General features: G+C 48.9%; 1 protein-coding gene across 1 annotated transcript in view; it reads right to left on the minus strand.

Annotated features, from left to right (window-relative positions):
• Positions 1–19,580, minus strand: part of LOC138492142 (trichohyalin-like) — a 782,601-nt gene that overhangs the window by 332,679 nt on the left and 430,342 nt on the right. The window contains exon 17 of the mRNA XM_069619133.1: positions 10,778–10,873. Coding sequence (XP_069475234.1) covers positions 10,778–10,873 — 96 coding nt within the window. The remainder of the gene's footprint in view (positions 1–10,777; positions 10,874–19,580) is intronic.

The following is a 19,580-nucleotide window of genomic DNA, read 5'->3' on the forward strand; positions in this document are numbered from 1 at the left end:
AAGGAACACCACTCTGGGGACAATGCCAGAGAACCTCCATTACACGATGCAGGTGGCGATCAGTAATGGGCACTGAAGAAATAGTGAAGTCAACCCTCATGGTGGAAACAAAGAAACTGCTCCTACTAAGCCCCCTTTCATGGTGGAAAGCTGCAATTGCAGATGGATGCTTCATGTTTCTTAAACTGAGAACAATGACTGATGCATTGAGGTAGCCAAATTTGAAGCTGGCCAACCCACAGGTGGGTTCCGGGTTCCTTCCAAAGGCTTCCAAGTGCAGGATCCTCAAACAGGGATTGAGACCGATTGTTCACACCGGTCCAGGGGGCGAAACACTGATGAAGGCCTTCAGGACATAAGCAAAGGAGCAGGACTTTGTCAGGGCAGTTGCAGAAAGTGCTGGCGTCCAACAATGAGCTCCAGTTTTTCAACAGGATGCCCCTCTTCATGGGGGGTCTTGGTTCCAATGATGATTTGAAGAATGGCTGCAGTACTCCTTTTATCCAGGATTGGTGTCGCCCCGAGCTCCCAAAAATGGTACGCATCTGCACTATTCAGACTGGAAAGGGATGTCCAATCTTGGACAGCCTCTGGCCTACGAATCTGCCAAGCAACAGACACACTTTACCATGGATATGGACTGAGACCAGACTTTCCCACCCCCTACACTCGTCCACACAGATCTCCTTTTTGTCCAGGAAAGCAACGGCTTTCCCCAGGAAAGGGCTTTTCATATCTGACAATTCTCTCTTCAAGAGCAGGAAGAAGGCCAAACAACAAGAGGGCCAAAGAACAGACAAAGGTCTTGTGGCACTGCCATATACCAGTATATGGGACTCTGTTTGGCATTAAGCAGTAAAATGTAAAAGTGCATGAGACAATAAGACAAAAATGATATAAAGTATCCGCTGTCCCTACCCTTTCCTGGACACATCAAGGCAGTAACACAAACTTACAAATAACAAATTACAAATAACAAATTCTGGGCCGAAATCAACCAAAGATTAGCCGAGAAAGGAATCCGGCTGGACGTGGAATCAGTGTGGGCATGTATGATGGGGGGCTTTACGAGAACTCGCAACCTGAGGCATGTAAGCAAACTTAAGGACCTGGCCTACATACTGGCTAAGCGTAGAATCGCCATTGGATGGAAGGCGAGCCATAGACCCAGACTAGAAGTGTGGTGGCGGGACCTACTGAAATGGGCAGAGGCGGAAACAGCCGTATGGCATGAAGCAACCAATAGAGGGGGGGAGGAGGAAGTGGAAACTATAATGGCATGGAGACTCCTTATAGCCACGCTGCAAGGGTCCACCCTAGAAGGGCCAGAGGAACAGAATTCCTCTAGGGATAGAGAAGACAAAGAATCTCTGGAAGACACCATGGCAGCGGAAGTGGAAAAGTAGGCTCGAGTTGAAGGGAGGGGTCAGGGAGGACAAGACAAAACAAAGCAAATGTGTTATAAAATGTTGGAGAGTCGTCATTTGGTTTCTTGTTTCTTGTGTTGTTATATAAATAACAATACAAATATAAAAAAACAAAAAAAAATACAAATAACAAAGCTACAGGGACATAAACTGGCCCTACTGTACCTCACCGTAAGGTGATGTGTGCAGGAAAAGTAAACAGATAATTTAACAATGGAGAAGAGGAGTTCTCCTACATGGATAGCCATAGGGGCTGATCAATGCCCACAAAACAGATGAAAATAGCAAGGCCAGTGAAGTAAAAAGGAAAAGCATCAAAAATATAATCATTCTTAACACTAGATTAGACTGAGAAAGCAACCTATGTAATAAAGTGCTAAATACCTGAACTTGGAGGCAGTGTTGCTGTGCAGACTTACAAAATCATTCATGTGAGAAATGAGGAAACTTGGGGTATGGTAGCAAAGTTAATAAAGTCAATTGATGGAGGTTGAAACTAGAAACAGTCAACCCTCAACATTGAGTTCAACATTCTAATTGTTACCTAGGAGGGGCTGAACTGAGGCTGAGAACATCCCGAGACTTGAATGCACTTTCTATTAAGTCCCAGATGAGAAAGAAACAAGTGTGCAAAGCAACAGACCTAGATTAAAGTCCAGGACCACCTGGCAATCAATGCAAATGATAACGTTGTGGCACTCTATCCCTCAACTAATCACCATAACTTATGAACTCATCACACTCTTTAACAAAGGAAAAATAGACAATCTCACTGGGACATGTTCAACAGAAGCCAACACTTGAGAAAACAGTTTTGACACTCATTCAATTTTACTCTCGGAATTGCACCCACAATGAACCCAGGTCGGGAATCCCTGCTCCAAGCTTTTACTGTTGCTGCTGCCAAATTTGTGAAAAACCTCTGTGTCCAGATTCGACTACTGTTGAACATGGCCATGCAGTGTGTTGGTTGTTTCAGGAATACTGCAGAGAACCCACCATTAGAGTTCTGGACGGAGTTGCTAGGGGGTTCGTTCTCAAATGAGAGAATGCCAGGGACATATTCAGGAAGTTCCCAGGCTTGTCAGCAATTCAGAATGAAGGTGAATGCAACATGCAATCCCACGATCAGCTTGCTGCTTTAGTTATATTTTGAATGAGGAGTGTCACGACTGAGGAATCCATGGACACTCGGGGCCAAGTAAAGGTTTCTTAGTAGGTGTATTCTTGGTTACACAAACAAGGTTAGATCAGAGTCCATCCACAGGCAAGGTCACTACTAGACTTCTTATAACAGTGGTCCTCAGTTCTTCCCTTTCCACCCAAACCAGATCTTCCCTCTTGGCTGTAAACAGTCACTTATTGTCCCTGGGATATATAGTGTCTCGCACACCCTTTTAGGCAATGTGTTGAGTCTTCCTTGGATGTCATGTTGGCCCAATAGTACTTGTAGGTTACATGGCACCAACAGTGGCGTGGGTTTTCTGAATGGGTGTCAAGCATTATATTCTTCTGGATCTGTTGGACCCCAAGGGTATCAGGTTTCCCTCGTTATCGAATCTCACCAGCAGTCTGGCACGGTTCTATGTGAAAAGACCTTTTTTTTTTATAAAGGTCTCAAAAGAAAAAGACCGATTTACTTTGACCAATGTTCTTTTGATCGGAAAACCAGCATTGTAAAGGTCTTTTTCTCTTGAGACCTTTAAAATACGGTTTCCCTTTTTTTTTTAACATAATCGGGGGCCCTTTTTTCACATAATCGTAGGGCTTCACTCCCCAAGTCCCCCATTGTTCATCCCCGCCACCCGACCCCCCACTCCCCAAATCTAAAACGCATACATACATACACACACACACAGACCAAAACCAACACGCACCCACACACTTAGCCGTTCTTCTGGTTCTGCGCTTCCGGGTCCCGACCTACCCGTCAGCCCCTGTGTGCAGCAGTGGCGTGACAGTTGGCTTTAGAAAGACTGCACCGTGTGGTCATGGAGCGGTCTTTCTAAATCGGTCTTTAAGTGAAAAGATCTTTTTTAAAAGAAATGCCGGCACACCCTTGGATTTATTCTTCACCAAGCCAAGAACATCAGTAGGACCCTTGACTGTGGGAGTATTCCTTTTCCTTTATCCCGTCACTTGGGACAGTCTTCCTCCTTCACCTCATCATGATCCCCACTGTCGTTACCAACTCCTCCTCCACTCTCTTCTCTACTTGATATTCTTCTCCACTCCTACCTTTTCTGTTCTCCTCCTCCACTCTCCTTTCACTCTTCAACCTCCTTGCCACTCTGCCATGATTTGCTCGCCTTCACATCTCCTCTGCTCTTTTCTCTCTTCAACCTCCACTCTTCAATGTTCCACTCCACCTCTGCAACTCCTTCCTCAGCTGCCTTGTCCCCTCTCTCTACCTCCTGCACTCAGCTCTTCTCTCTGCACCTACTCTCCTTCTCTACCTTCTTTCTAAACCTACTAGCTGCACTGCCTTGCTCTACTGGTGAAAGCATGTGTAATAATTGGTTATAACCTGCGTTAACTGCATCTTGCTCAGCTGACAGGAAATGGCTACCGGACCGCCCCACAGATCTGCCAGTCAAGATTTTAAAGTTTAAATCCATCATCTTGGAATTATTCAGCCAGAAGAACAAATTACTTCTTACCTTGTAACGTTCTTTCGACGGGATGTTCCTCCAACATATTCCTCATCTTAGATATCTCCTTCCAGCTCTGCTGGCCTCGGAAAATTTTTTCTCTCTAGAGGGCGCTGCGCGTCGACGTCCTCTGAGTCGATGTCCCTCGACAGCCGCCGTATCGACGTCGACGTCATCCTGCCTATAAAGGCCGCGCGCAGCGTCCGTTGCTCAGTTCCGTTTTGTAGCCCACAATAATACTTTCTGGACTAAACTAATCACCCTGAAGGGGCGTAAGCTGCAACAACAAGGGAAGTAGAACTGCGGGGATGGATGGGAGGGTCGATGAGGAATACGTCGGAGGAACATCCCGTCGAAAGAACGTTACAAGGTAAGAAGTAACTTTTTCTTCGAAGGGATTGTGTCCTCCGACGTATTCCTCATCTTAGTTAGGCTCCCATAGCAGTATTCTATTATCGGAGGAGGGAGTACTGACTTCATGCTGTCTTCTATTGATGAATAGAATGCAGTACAGCCCTTCCAAACCTAGTCTCTTGACTGGAGGAGGAATCCAAATTGTAAAAACGTGTAAAGGTATGGACAGACGACCATGTAGCGGCCGTACAGATGTTTTTAACCGGCACGCCTCTTTTGAGGGCCGATGAAGCTGCAATACCTCTGGTCGAATGAGCCCTAAGGTTTTGAGGGGGCTCTTTCCCTGCCAGTTTATAACATTCCAGAATGGCTAGAATGATCCATCTGGAAATGGTCTGCTTAGTAATTGGTAACCCCAGCTTGTGACCTGCGTAACCTACAAACAGCTGGTCTGCCTGTCTTATCCTGGCTAGTCTACTGATGTAAAAACTTAAAGCCCTCCTAGGGTCTAGCCTGTGTAACCTCTCTTCCTCTTTCCCCGGGTGAGGAGGAGGATAGAAAGATGGTAGGGTAATCTTCTGAGTGATATGGAATTCAGAAACCACCTTTGGGAGGAAATTAGGCTTCACTTGCAGGACAACTTTGTCTTTGTGAAATATTGTGTGAGGGGGTTTACAAGAAAGAGCTTGTAATTCGCTCACCCTTCTAGCAGATGGAAGTGCTATTAATAAAACAGTTTTAAGGGTAAGGAATCTTAACGAACAAGAATGGAGAGGTTCGAAAGTTGTGCCCATCAGGAAAGTTAGTACTAAGTTTAAATCCCATAGGGGAACTTGGAATGGTCTTGGGGGATAAACATTGGTTAGCCCCTTTAGAAACTGTATTACCAAGGGTAATTTGAAATAGAATGGTTCTTCCGCAGTACGCTTAAAGATGGATAGCGCTGCGAGATAGCCCTTAATGGTGCCAACTTGAAGGCCTGAATTTGCCAAATATAGTAGGAAGGACAAAACCATTGGTGTACCACATGAAAAAGGGTCGATATTCTGTTCTCTACACCAGCTGCAAAATCTGTTCCAACGGCAGCGGTATAAAGACTTTGTTGCTGGCCTCCTTGCCGAAAGCAACACCTCCATATCATCATCAGGGAGGTCCCAATCCTTGTACCTCAGCGTTTCAGAAGCCAAGCGTGAAAGTTGAGGGTTTTGATGTCTGGATGGAGAACCTGACCTCCCTTCTGTGAGAGTAGGTTCTCTCTGAGTGGAAGTCGAATTGGAGGGCAGATGGACAAGTCTAGAAGGTCCGGGTACCACGTTCTCCTGGCCCAATCCGGGGCAATTAGGATCATGGTTCGCTGGAATCTTCTCAACCTCCTGATCATTTGAGGAATGACAGGGACCGGTGGGAACGCGTACAGGAGCAGAAACTCCCAGTCCACTATGAACGCGTCTCCCAGAGCTCCTCTCGGGGGAAATTCCCTTGAGCAGAACAGGTCGCATTTCCTGTTTAGGCTGGTGGCGAACAGATCTACCTGAGGGGTTCCCCAAAGGGCGAAGATCTCTTGAAGGACTTCCTGAGCTAGCTCCCACTCGTGGGAGACTGTGTTCTGCCTGCTCAGAGCGTCCGCTGTCAAGTGCTTCTCTCCGGCTAGGTGAACTGCCGATAGAGATTCCTTCTCGGATTGCCCAAAACCAGAGCTGCATCGCCTCTATGCACAGGGGTAGTGATCCTACGCCTCCTCTTTTGTTGAGGTAATGCATGGCCACCGTGTTGTCCATCATTATCAGGACGTTCTTCCCTTGTACAGCTGGCAGGAACGCCTTCAGCGCAAGTCTGATGGCTCTCAGCTCTAACAGGTTGATATGTAGTCTGGACTCCGATGGAGACCAACGACCGCTGATGGTCAAGTCGTTGGCGTGGGCTCCCCACCCCGTGAGTGAGGCATCCGTGACTACTGTTATCTCCGGCCAGGGTTGCCAAAACTGTTCTCCTTTCAGAATGTTCTCCTGACAGGCCCACCACTGAAGGTCTCGAGGCACCCTGCCGGGAACCTGAAGAAGATCTGTCATTCTCCCTGAGAATTGTGACCACTGAGTCCTCAGTGCCCACTGGAGGGATCTCATTCTCAGGCGAGCCTCTGGCACTAGGAAAATGCAGGATGCCATGAGGCCTAGCAACCTCAAAAAGTCGAAGGCTGGGAGACGTTGGGCATGTTGGAACTTGGTAACCATCTGTAGAATATCTTGAGCCCTCACCTCTGGTGGCGAGGCTTTTCCCAGGGAAGTGTCCAGGATCGCTCCTATGAACTGGAGTCTATGCAATGGTATCATTTGTGACTTCTTTAAATTGAGGGAGAAGCCCAGTCTGTGAAGGAAGTGGCCCACGTGATTTAGCTGGATCTGAGCTTGTTCCGAAGAGACAGCCCTGATCAACCAATCGTCCAGGTAGGGGTAGACGTGAATCCCTTCCCTCCTTAGACTTGCAGCCACTACCGACATTAACTTGGTGAAGACCCTCGGGGCGGAGGTCAGCCCAAATGGCAGCACTCGAAATTGATAGTGAGAGTTGCCAATTGCGAACCTCAGGTATTTCCTGTGTTTGAGATGGACAGGCACATGGAAATAAGCGTCCTGAAGGTCCAGAGATACCAACCAGTCCTGGAACTGAAGGGCCTGGAGGATCTGAGAAAGAGTGACCATCTTGAATTTGTCTTTCCTGAGGAATTTGTTCAATTCTCGCCAGTCCAAGATGGGTCTCAGTCCTCCGTCTTTCTTTGGAATGAGAAAGTAAGGGGAGTACCAGCCCTTGTTCCTCTCCGCTATAGGTACCGGTTCTATAGCACCTTTCTCTAGCAGGTCCAAAATTTCCTGCAAGAGGAGCGGATCTGGAGATTTCTGAGAGCTGATCCCCGGTGGATGACTCTGAGGTATACGTAGGAAAGGCAGCCACTAACCTTGGACAACTGTTTCCAATGCCCAAGCATCTGACGTGATAGCCTGCCATACTGCCAGATGTTGAGTCAACCTGCCTCCTACAGGTGTCCTGTGAGGGAAGTCCTCAGAGTGGTTTTGGGGCGGCTGATGCAGATGCCGATGGTAAAGAGGCACCTGCTGTTGCTGCGGCTTCTGAATATCTACCCCGTCCACCTCGGGTAGTTCTTCTTTGTCCCCTTTGAGTCGGTCGTCCTCTACCTCTTCCGAATGCGGAGTAGAAGCGAAAGGACTTGCCCCCTCGCAGAGGTTCCTGTGGGACGAAAAGGAGTCTGACGGATTGCAGCTCCTAGGGATTTTGCTGCTGCTTTTGAAGTTTGCAGTTTCTCTAAACTGTCATCCGCCTTTTTCCCGAACAAAGAAGAGCCATCGAATGGCATGTTCAAGAGCCTGGCTTGCACATCTGGGGCAAAACCAGACTTTCTCAACCAAGCGAATCTCCTGGTTGATGTACTTGCCGCCATTGCTCTGCTGATACTGTCAGCCGAATCAATGCCCGTCTGGAGGGATTCGCACATAGCGTCTTTACCGTCCTGTATAATATTCAGGAACGCATCCCTTTCTTCTCCCTCCGGGATGCAGTCAGCCGCTGTAGAAGCACACTCCCAAAGTGTATGGCTGAACCTAGCAAGGGTGCATGTAGAATGAACAGATTTTAACGCCATGCTACATGCTGAAAAGACTTTATTTGCCATAGCATCATATTTTTTATCGTCCCTGTCCTGTGGGACGGTAGGATAAGCCGTTTTGACATCGGTAGAGGATGCTGCCTGTACCACCAGACTTTCTGGGGATGGGTGTTTAGACAAAAACTCTGGGTCTGTAGAAGATACCCTGTACTTTGTAGACAGTTTTTTATTTACTGCTGGTACTACATCTGGGGTTTCCCAGTTTGTTATGATCTTCCTCTGAAGAGCTTTATGAAAAGGCACCACAGGATCCTCCTGTGGGCCTTTGTCAAGAATATCCGTGAGGTCATCTTGTTGGAAAGATTCTGAAGGTGCAGACCACCCCATGAACTCTGTGATCCTGGCCATTAAGGCTCTATAAGGGGTTTCAGCATGCTCCCCCGGGTCTGGCCTAGCAAACTCCACCTCAGGGGAAGTGTCTAACCCACTTGCCTCATGTAAGGAATCATGAAGATCCTTTAACCTGCGTTCTTCAGAGGAAATTTCCTCTCTAATTGGGGTTACAGGTCCCTGCAACTCAAATGTGTCTTCCTGTTCAGAGAATTCACCCTCTTCCAAAATTGAGGACATAGTTCTCAATTGTTCTGAACTCATAAAGGGAGTAAATCCCATTTCCAAGGCAGAGGGAGCCGAACTTGTTATTATCGGCCTCGAAAACGTCGATGTCGTCGACGCCGACGTCGAAGGCTTCGAGCGTGGCATCGAAAACAAAGGCGGAGGCCTCGAAGACCTCAACAGAATTGGAATTCTACTCGACAATCACGAAGCCATCGACGTCGAGGACCTGGGGATAGTCACTGGGTGTGTCGTAACCGTGACTTTTCTTGGCATCGATGCCGGTGTCGAAGCTGGCGTCGAGTCGACAGACCCGTGTGTCGAAGGTCCCTTCGACAACGGCGTCGAAGACATCTACCTCGACGGAACCCTCGTTGACGGCGTCGACGGAACCTTCGAGGAAGGTTTGGAGGTCATAGTCCTACTCCAGGGTTCGAGACGCGCTCGAGAGGTTTCCTTCGCTGGGTACTGCGACTCGCGGCGTTTTTGACCTTCGGGTCTTTCGACCAGAGCATCGCTCTCGGCAGTCTTCGAGGGGGTCGAGGCCGCTTTCTCGAAGACGCTCATCATATTTTTGCGGAATTCCTCCCATTCAGCCCGGGAACTATGTTTCGTGGGGCAAGGGATTCTTTTTGGCGAAACAGAGGAAGAGGAAGATGGAGAAGGGGATCTTCGACGTCTCCTCTTCGAGTGCTTCGATCTCGAGGAGTGATGAGACCCACTCCGAGACCTGGAGCGCGAATGGTGACGAGGAGACGAGTGTCTCGACTTCGTCGACGAAGAAGAAGCTTTAAAAGTCTTACCTTTCTCCAGCTTCCCCCTACGCTCCTTCAGGGCCTTAGCCGTCATGGACATACAGTCCTCGCATTCCGAACAATGGTGTTCAGCTCCCAAACAGCACAGACAAACTCTGTGAGGGTCAGTCAGCGACATCTTTTTCCCACAATCTCGGCATTTTTTGAAGCCGGATCGAGGAGTTGTCGGTTCCGACAAGGAAGCCATCGAGTACGGATCGAGTAACTCGAAGTAAATAGGATTAATCTGACAAGAACTGAGCAACGGTATTCCGAGGCACCGAGTAAGCGTGGAAAAACGGAACTGAGGAACGGACGCTGCGCGCGGCCTTTATAGGCAGGATGACGTCGATATGGCGGCTGTCGAGGGACATCGACTCGGAGGACGTCGACGCGCAGCGCCCTCTAGAGAGAAAAAAATTTCCGAGGCCAGCAGAGCTGGAAGGAGATATCCAAGATGAGGAATACGTCGGAGGACACAATCCCTTCGAAATGAATGCTGCTTCCAGCTGCTATGCAGGCCTTGTTCTTCTCCTCCCTGAAGCTATGCAAGCCACGATTTCAACCTTCAAATCAACACCAGCTGAACCCCACCAACCGGTACAAGCCGAGTCCCCAGATCCCCTTACTCAGCATTTTCACACACCTTGAGCTATCTGATAACTTCAATACTTCAACTGTGCTGTGTGTTTCGCTTAGGTGCGTTAGCATGGATATCTTTTCCATTCTTCCTAACCACTCTCCCTGTGTCTCCGAGTGAGCCCTGGATATTTTGAAAGGGGAAGATTATACAAGCAAGGCTGGGAAAGAGTGAGGAGCCTGGACAAAGCTAGGTTCACCACCTCTGAGGCCTGCATCGCAGAGTGAGTAGTGGTCTCCAGCCCCAAGGTTACCCAATTCTCATCTTCCATCCTCCAGCATGTGAGTGTGTCACAGGAGCCCCACGCATTTGAACCACTATATCCTTTGTCTGACCAGAACAAGTGCACATATTTTCCATGGTCTTTGCCACCACTTCTTCTGTGATTTGACTTTTCCTACTAAAACACAATTAGACTTCTAAACAACTTTATTTCATTTTGCTGCAAGGTATCTTGCTGTTTTCAGACTGGTACAACAAAGTATCTGCAGGACTTTACCCCATACATATTGTTGGGAAACCCTACCACACAGACCTGAGCGACTACATTCGCAGCTCAAAAGCATGGCGGAGAGCTATCAAAGTCATAGGCAGGTTATAGAAGGTCCCAGCTTAGATACACCCAGCTTACAAACTACTATAAAGAGGAGCCCGTTAGACCCACAAATCAGACTTACCGCCACAATCTTCATGACATTATCAGTTTCTTTCCTGAAGGATACAGCCTGTTCATTTAAAGCTTGGGTCTTTATCTGTTCCATGCTCTCTGCAAACTGACAAGAAACAAGTTTATAGTAGTGGTTTTCATAGGTAGGTACTGTGAGAATCTCATGGTGACCAAAAGTAAAACGGACACAAGTGATCACAGTTCAAGGGCGTTTATTGTGCAATGAAAATGGTATGTGGGTTGGAAAAACGCCTAATCTAAACCTAAATCTAAAATGGGGACAGGAATCAACCATCAAATGAAAAATAAGGCAGTCCTAGTGATGTCAAGTCAAACAAAATGGGTTATACTAAGAAAACATATTGGCAATTCCTTACGCTAAATACAAAGGGTGTTGGGTTAAGTTTTAAGAAAGAAAGAAGTGTTCTCAAATAATATGCCAGGATGTGGTGGCTTGGGTCTCCATTGCCCATGTTTTGAGCACAGGGTAAGATTGGAGCTTGGAGCACATTATGGTCTCAGTCTTCACCAGCATGAGATGACCGTTCCAATGGTAGTTCTCAAGACCTCGATGGGCAAGTCTCGTTTCCTTGGAAAGTCTCTTGCCTTCAGGCAAGAAGTGTTCAAACAATAAAACAAAAGTTCCTTTACCAAATGGAAGTTTGTTTCCAAAACTCAATTTGGGTGATGGTTTCACCCCTCAGTCCCCCTCTTCTGAGCTGACCCCTCTCAATGTATTCTGTCACAGCTCTAATTCCTTTCTCATCAAACTTTGGGCGATAGCTGAACTCCTTGGATCTCCCTCGCTCGGGTTCGGATCCCTCTCGACTGTCAGCCCTTGGGTGACGGCTTCACCCATGGATCTCCCTTGTCTGGGCTTGGACCTCTCTCGATTGTCAGTGTCGAGTTTTAGCTTTACCCCGGATCTCCCTCGTCCGGGCACAGACCCTTCTTAAGTTCTTAATGTCTTTGCCAAAAGAGTGGACCTCTCTTCTTTGGGTTTACTCTTGCTGTTTCTCTTTCGCTTTCACTGGATAGTGGTTCACCCCTCTTTACTTTTAATGTTCTCTTTTACACAGTTCAACGTTTGCAGGATTCACTTCCCTTACTTTAGCCAACTTGCAGATCAAAGTCCTTCGATTGTACTGGGTTTTTGCTTGACCCTCACGTATTACATGTTTGCTTCTTTTGGTGGCCTTCCTATGGCATTCTGGCTTCTGTAGTTTCTCAATATGGGGCTCGACCAGAGTCTCTCGAGTTAGCACCCATGTGGTGCCACTTTCCCTCTGCAGCTGGTCTCCCCCTCACACTTTCAACAGTTTCTTTAAAGTTCATCTGCTTTGTTTCAAAAGTTGCGATTCTCACTTGACACAGCCCGGTGCTTATCGGCTCTCCCCTCAACTCACCTGCTGTGATGGACCGCTTGGCCTCACTTTTCAGGAGTCAATGGCTTTACCACGCGCAGGAGCGTACCTCGCTCCTGTCTATCGGTATAGGCTTTCCTCGTGTACCGCTGACATCTGGTGCAGGACACATGTGCTATTGTTTGCGGCATAAGCTCTCTTCTTGGAAGGCTATGCGGGCTAAGGATGAAAAGGGCAAGGTCGCTTCTCTCCTTGACACCCTTTCTCTTCCTGCCGCCTTTCTCCTTCCAAACTGTCAGGTGTTAGCAGTCTTGTCGTGCTTTCCGCCATCTTTCTCGCCTTTCTCATAACTGCAGTCTCCTGCTCCACCTTTTATCCCTGTGGGGAAAAGGAAGGGCTGTCTGGTGTGTGTGGTTCAGGTTAATTGCCTGACTTTGCCTGACCCTGGTGTCAGGACATGTCAGGTAAACAGATGCCTTACAAGTTTGTCTATCATAATGTGAGGAAGTGTTCAGGGCAGAAAAGGAAGGTAGTAGAGTTCCCGAGTGTCCTACGGGATAGCATGGGAAAAGGGTATAGTTAGATTGTCCAACAGAATATAATGGGGAAGGTTTGTGAAATGGACGAAAAATGATTGGGATGTAAAACAGGACATAGGGAATTGTGGGAATGGTAGTACTCTGTTCAACTGAATTGGGATCTCGGAAAATGATAACCATAAGGACGGGACTGGTAGGGTTTGCGGGGGGAAAATGAACAAAGGGAATTGTGGGAATCGTAGTGTTTTGTCAAGATAAGCTGAGAATTTGAAAAAGAATAATCAGAAGGATGTGGAGAGGAATGATGGACAATGGTCGGATAGAAAGTAGAGGGTTTCTGGGAGAGGTGTTTTTTTCAATTTAGTAGGGTTCGGGTTCTTATGTGAGACACCAAATGGGGAGTTTTTGGTGGCTGTTAATACGGAAGACAGAAGAGGGGAGAGAGGGATAGATGTAACATAGTCCACAAAGGTCTCAGGGACCCCATCCTCCTCGCCTGTGACATACCGTATCTCACCTTGGGTATCCCCCCCCTAGCATAACCCTGGGTTCCCCCATCCAGGTGATCCTCCCCCGCTGGTCCACCCCCAGGAACTGGATCCAACAGTGATGGCCGTGTCCTGGCCACCTGAAAGAGATCCCTGGGCTCTACTTAGAAGAATACCCTCAGGTTTCTCACAGTACTGTGACAAATCATTGGATGTCGTTACTTCTTCCCTAGGGGGAGCCGCTTTCCATGAGACCGGGCAGGTGAGGCCGCTACCCGATAGTCCCCCTGGGGGAGGTACACAGTGGGTGGATATCATGGGGAGGGAATCCCCTATGGGATTAGTGACAACCTGGGGAGAACATGGCACCCCCCACAGCCCACCTTACCCTAGCCCACCTTCTCCGTCAACCCATAACAGTACCATCACTTCTTGTGTGTTCATATGTGTTTTTCTTATACTTCCAGTATAGGAAGTACTGGGTCGAGGAAGAATAAGGGCTGTCCAAGTAGAGTCCCTGTTCATAATACCAAGATGATGAAAGGCTTTATTAATTCCTGGGAGACTGACCCATTTAGTACAAAGAAGAGTAAGGACAACCCAAATATAGTTCCCTGTCCCAATAACAAGACAAAGAAGGGCTCTGTTCATTCCTGGGAGACTGATCCATTTAGTACCGAGATGGTGAAGAATCGCAAAGTACTAAGGAGTACACAGTGGAACCTAAGTGAGCCGTCTAATCAATATAGACTAAAAACTAAGGAAGAACTCAGACTAATGGCGAGCTCTCCTCTGGAGGAACCAAGAATCCAGAGAAGTAAGCACTGCAGAGAAGACAGACCGTGACACAGCGAAGGTAGCACGCCACCACAAAGAGGGTCTGTTGTGGAAGGAACGCTACACGAGGGAGGAAGAAGCAGCTCCTGGTGCCCCATTGGGACGGCGAATCTGCAGAGCAAGAAGCACGATCGCCAGCAGGGATATTCCCTCACGCAGCCACCACAAGCAACAGGGAACCGCTGACCAGAGAAGAAACACTGAGCCGGGCCACAGCATCACAGAAGCTCTGCGAGCAACGTGGACCAAAGAGACAGGTACGCATGTCTGAGGGGAGGTAAAAGAAGCACAAGCCAATGGTGTAGACCTGGAGGGAAACGAGAGTCACAGGTCTGGGACCCCAACCCTGAGAGTATAAGAAGGTGTGAAAGCATACAAGTAACCATCATAGTCTCAGTACCTGGCAGGCTAGTAAACCAGGTGGACTGAACGTGGAAAGAAAAAAGTGTGAGCCTGGGACCCACACCCATAAAGGTGATCAATGCTCCAGAGGAACAAGATACTTACCAACTGGGAACATTCTTTCGACTGGATGCTCCTCCAACATATTCCACATCTTTTACATGTAATGTCCACAGCTGTGCACTTCGGAAACGTTTTTTGGCAGAGGGCGTCCTGCGTCGATGACGTCGGGTCGATGTCCCTCGAAGTCCTCCATCGAGGGCGACGTCACTGGATGTTATAAATAGGACGCACGGCACCCATAGCCTCAGTTTATGTTTTTTCCCCCAGAACTTGTGGCACCAGTACAATGCCTGCTGGACTGCACATAGCCTTGCAGAAACGTAAGCTGCAATCGCATAGGAAATTCTCCGGAGGGGCAGGTCGGGAGGGCGATGTGGAATACGTTGGAGGAACATCCAGTCGAAAGAAGGTTACCAGTTGGTAAGTAACTTGTTCTTCAGATGGATTGTGTCCTCCAAAGTATTCCACATCTTTGACAGACTCCCAAAGCAGTACCAGAAAGATGGATAAGGGAAAATAATTTAGAGTACCCAATCAGATGGCGGAATAAAGAAACGCCTTACCAAAGGCCATATCTTGACCATGGATCGTATCCAGGGAGTAATGTTTAACAAAAGTGTGGCTAGAAGCCTATGTGGCCGCTTTACAAATATTCCTAATAGGAACTCCCCGTTGGAGGGCGGGGGAGTTGGAGCTCGCAACCCTTCAGGAGGTTCCTTACACGCCAATCGGTAACACTCAGTAACGGTGAGGATAATCCACCTGGACAAGGTCTGTTTGGTAACAGCGTGGCCCAAACGGTGTCCAGCATATCCCACAAAGAGTTGATCGTCCACTCTGACCCTGGACATCCTAGAAATATAAAAGCTCAGAGCTCTCATAGGATCCAACCTATGGAGTCGCCCCTCTTCCTTAGCAGGATGAGGAGGAGGATAGAAAGTAGGAAGAACCACTTTCTGACTCAAATGAAATTCAGACACTACCTTAGGTAGAAAGGAAGTACGTAACCGTAGACAAACCCTGTCCTTGTGGAACACAGTAAAGGGCAGCTTAGATGAAAGTGCCTGCAATTCACTCACTCTGCGAGCGGAAGTAATTGCAACCAAGAACACTGTCTTGAAGGACAACAATCTCAAAGGACAAGAGTGCAAAGGTTCAAACGGAGCACCCATAAGTAATTTCCAAACCAAGTTCAAATCCCAAACCGGCACCTGGAAAGGGGACGGTGGGAATACATTAGTCAGTCCTTGAAGAAATTGAGAAATCAAAGGAATCTTAAAATAAGAGCATTCTTCAGACGAGTTCTTAAATATAGACAGCGCCGCCAGGTAACTTTTAATGGTACCTACACGAAGGCCCCTGTGGGCCAAAGAAAGTAAGAAATACAAAACCATAGGAATGGAACACTGAAAAGTATCAACATTGAGTCCTTTGCACTAGTCATAAAACTTACGCCAACAGTAACGGTACAGGGATTTTGTCGCTGGCCTTCTGGCCGAAAGCAACACCTCCATCACATCATCCGGGACGTCCCAATCCTTATATCTCAACCTTTCAGATACCAAGCATGAATGTTGAGAGTCCTAATCTCTGGATGGAGAACCTGACCCCCCTCTCGTGAGAGCAGATCCTCTCGGTAGGGAAGACGGCTTAGAAGGCAGATGGACATTTGAGAAGGTCCGGGTACCACGCTCTCCTGGCCCAATCTGGAGCAATGAGGATCATGTGGGACCCGAACCTCCGTAGCCTCCGTAACACTTGAAGAATGACGGGGACTGGAGGAAACGCGTACAGCAGTTGGAATGACCAATCCACCACAAACGCATCTCCTAAGGCTCCTCTGAGAGGAAATTCCCTTACGCAGAATCTCTCGCACTTTCGATTGGCACTGGTGGTGAAGAGATCCACTTGCGGGGTTCCCACAAGGGTGAAGATCTCCTGAAGGACTTCCAACTCCCACTTGTGAGAGACCGTGCTCTGCCTGCTCAGAGCGTCCGCCGCTGCATTTTCATCTCCGGCCAGATGAACTGCCGAGATCGAAATTCCCTGCTGGGTGGCCCAGAACCAGAGCTGCATTGCCTCTCTGCACAATGGGAGTGACCCCACCCCCCCTTTTTTGTTGAGGTAATGCATGGCCACTGTGTTGTCTGTCATGATCAGGACACTCTTCCCCCGCACAGAAGGCAGAAAAGTCTTCAGGGCTAGCCTGATGGCCCTCAGCTCTAACAGGTTGATGTGGAGTTTGGACTCTGACAGAGACCAACGACTGCTGGCGGTCAAGGCGTTGGCATGAGCGCCCCATCCTATGAGGGAAGCATCCGTCACTACAGTCACTTCCAGCCATGGTTGCCAAAATGGCGCCCCCTTCATCAGGTTCCCTTTGTTGGCCCACCACAGAAGATCCTGGGAGACAGAGGAATCTGAAAGGGATCCGACATCTTACCTGAGAACTGCGACCACTGCATCTTGTGGACCCATTGCAGGGATCTCATCCTCAGTCTGGCCTCTGGCACCAGAAAAATGCAGGATGCCATGAGGCAGAGCAACCTTAAGAATTCCAAAGCTGGGAGACTCTGGGCATGTTGAAACTTGTCCAACATCTGCACAATGTGATGAGCCCTCAGCTTGGGAGGCGAGCACTTCCCTAATGACGTGTCCAACATAGCCCCTATGTACTGGAGCTGTTGGGAACGTGTCAGATGCGACTTCTTGAAATTGAGGGAGAAGCCCAGCCTGTGGAGGGAGCGGCAGGTGAGACTGAAGTGAGACAATGCTTGCTCGGGAGAGCTCGCACGGATCAGCCAGTCATCCATGTAGGGTTAGACGTGAATCCCCCCCCTCGCCTGAGATACGCTGCAACCACCACCATTAGCTTGGTGAAGACCCTTGGGAGGAGGTCAATCCGAATGGCAGGACCCTTAACTGAAAGTGCGAGTCGCAAGCCGCAAACTGTGCTTGGGATGAATCGGCACATGAAAGTAAGCATCCTGTAGGTCCAGAGACACCAACCAATCCGGAAGTTGAAGGGCCTGGAGGACTTGAGAAAGAGTAACCATCTTGAATTTGTCCTTCCTGAGAAGTTTGTTCAAACAATGCAAGTCCAAGATGGGTCTCAATCCCCGTCTTTCTTTGAGATCAAATAATAAGGGGAATACCAATCATTGTTCCTCTTTGCTACATGCATCAGTTCTATAGCGCCTTTCTCCAGCAGGGTCAGGATTTCCTGCACAAGGAGCGGATCTGGAAGCTTCAAAGAGAGTGTTCCCGGTGGATTGTGGTGAGGCCGCTTTACGAAGGGAAGGCTAATGTATCCAGAACCCACGCATCCGAAGTAAAGGCTCGCCACTCTTCGAGATGCTGAGACAGCCTGCCCCCAACCGGCGAACCGTGGGACATGGCCTCATGCCAGTTTTGGAGCGGCTGCGGCAGTGCCTGAAGGCAAAGAGGCAGCTGCCTGAGCGACTTTAGCACCTCTATTTCCCCGACCACCACGGGTACTTTTTTGCTGACCCCTTTGACTGGCAGCCCCTCTCATTCTATAAAAGGAGTAGTAGTAACCAAAAGAACCTCCCCTCCACTGCTGTCCCCTAGGACGAAAAGGCAGAGGTTGACGCACAGCTGTGCTTAAAGATTTTGCTGCAGCTTTCGAGGTCTGCAACCTCTCAAGGCTCTCGTCACCCTTGTTGCCAAACAAATGTGCGCCATCAAAGGGCATGCAAATCCGGGGCAAAACCCGACTTCTGCAACCACGCAAACCTGCGTATAACGGTGCTCGCAGCCATGGACCGGCTAACACTGTTGGCTGTATCCAAACCCGACTGAAGGGATTCATACATGGCATCCTTGCAATCTTGCACGAGAGCAAGGAACCCATCCCTTTCTTCCCCCTCGGGAATATGCTCAGCTGCTAAAGAAACACAGTTCCACAGAGTGTGTGATAACCGTGCTAAGGCACAAGTGGAGTTGGCTGATTTCAATGCCATACTCCGCGCAGAAAATACCTTGCGAGCCCAACCGTCGAAGCGCTTGTCGTCCCTATCAAGAGGGATGGTAGGGTACGTCGCCTGCCTCGAGGTGGCTGTAGCCGCCTGAACCACCAAACTCTAGGGAGTGGGGTGAGTGGATAAATAGCTTGGGTCGCTAACAGAAGGACGGTACTTCTTTGTCAATTATTTATTAATAGCCGGAAGGGATTTATTAACAGCCGGAAGGACGGACCTTGGTCTAGGTGTCCGTGAGATCATCTTGTACAAAATCTTCAGGAGGACTTGACCAGCCCAGACACTCTGTGACCCTAGCCATGAGCCGACGTGTATGAAGACTCTGCATGAGCCCCAGGCTCAGGCCTGCCAAAATTCTGCTTCCGGAGAAGTGTCCAACCCACTGGCCTCATGGAGGGTTTGCCTTAACTCCTCCAATTGACTGTCTCCAAAAAAAAGACAGGAGCCACATCCTGCTCAACAGGGTCCTCAAAGTCAGACCTTTCTTCCTCCTCATATATGTCATCCAGAGGGAGGTGAAAACCTGGCCTGGGGACAGAAGAAGGCCTGGAGTCCACCACTGGCCTCATAGAGTTAGCAGTAGCCTTCCTTGGAGGATCCACCAGATCAGGGAACTCCAACGGTAAATTTCAGGAAAAAATTCCCAAGCGTCGAGAGTTTCGGCGTCGAGAGCGCCGAAGGCTTCGGCCTCAACAACGGTGCCGACGGTGCCGATGGCTGATAAGAAGGCAAAGCCTCGACGTCTGAGTCGGATGGACACAGCGCCGACTGAGTCGATGCAGGCTTCAAACCCTTAGCAGGTTGAAGCGGTCTCACTGGGCACGAGGACCGAGACCTGGAAGCCCGTCTTTTGTGACTATCTGAAGCCTTGTCCGAACGGGACCTCGAAGGTTCCCTATGTTCCCTATGTGAGTCGCGTCGCAGACCCGAGCCCAAGCCCGAAGGTGTGTGAGCCGCGGTACGAGACCGTTCCCTGCCGGCTTCATCAGAAGGCACGACCGGAACCGTACCCTGAGATTGAAAAATCGCCAACATCTGTTTCTTAAAGGCAGCCCATTCCTCTGGAGTCAAGGACTTTGTCGGGCATGCCACTTTCCTCGCGGCTCCATCCTCGGAGGA

The sequence above is a fragment of the Ambystoma mexicanum genome, chromosome 10, assembly GCF_040938575.1.
Source record: "Ambystoma mexicanum isolate Mex_15411 chromosome 10, UKY_AmexF1_1, whole genome shotgun sequence".
NCBI classification, from domain to species: Eukaryota; Metazoa; Chordata; class Amphibia; order Caudata; family Ambystomatidae; genus Ambystoma; species Ambystoma mexicanum.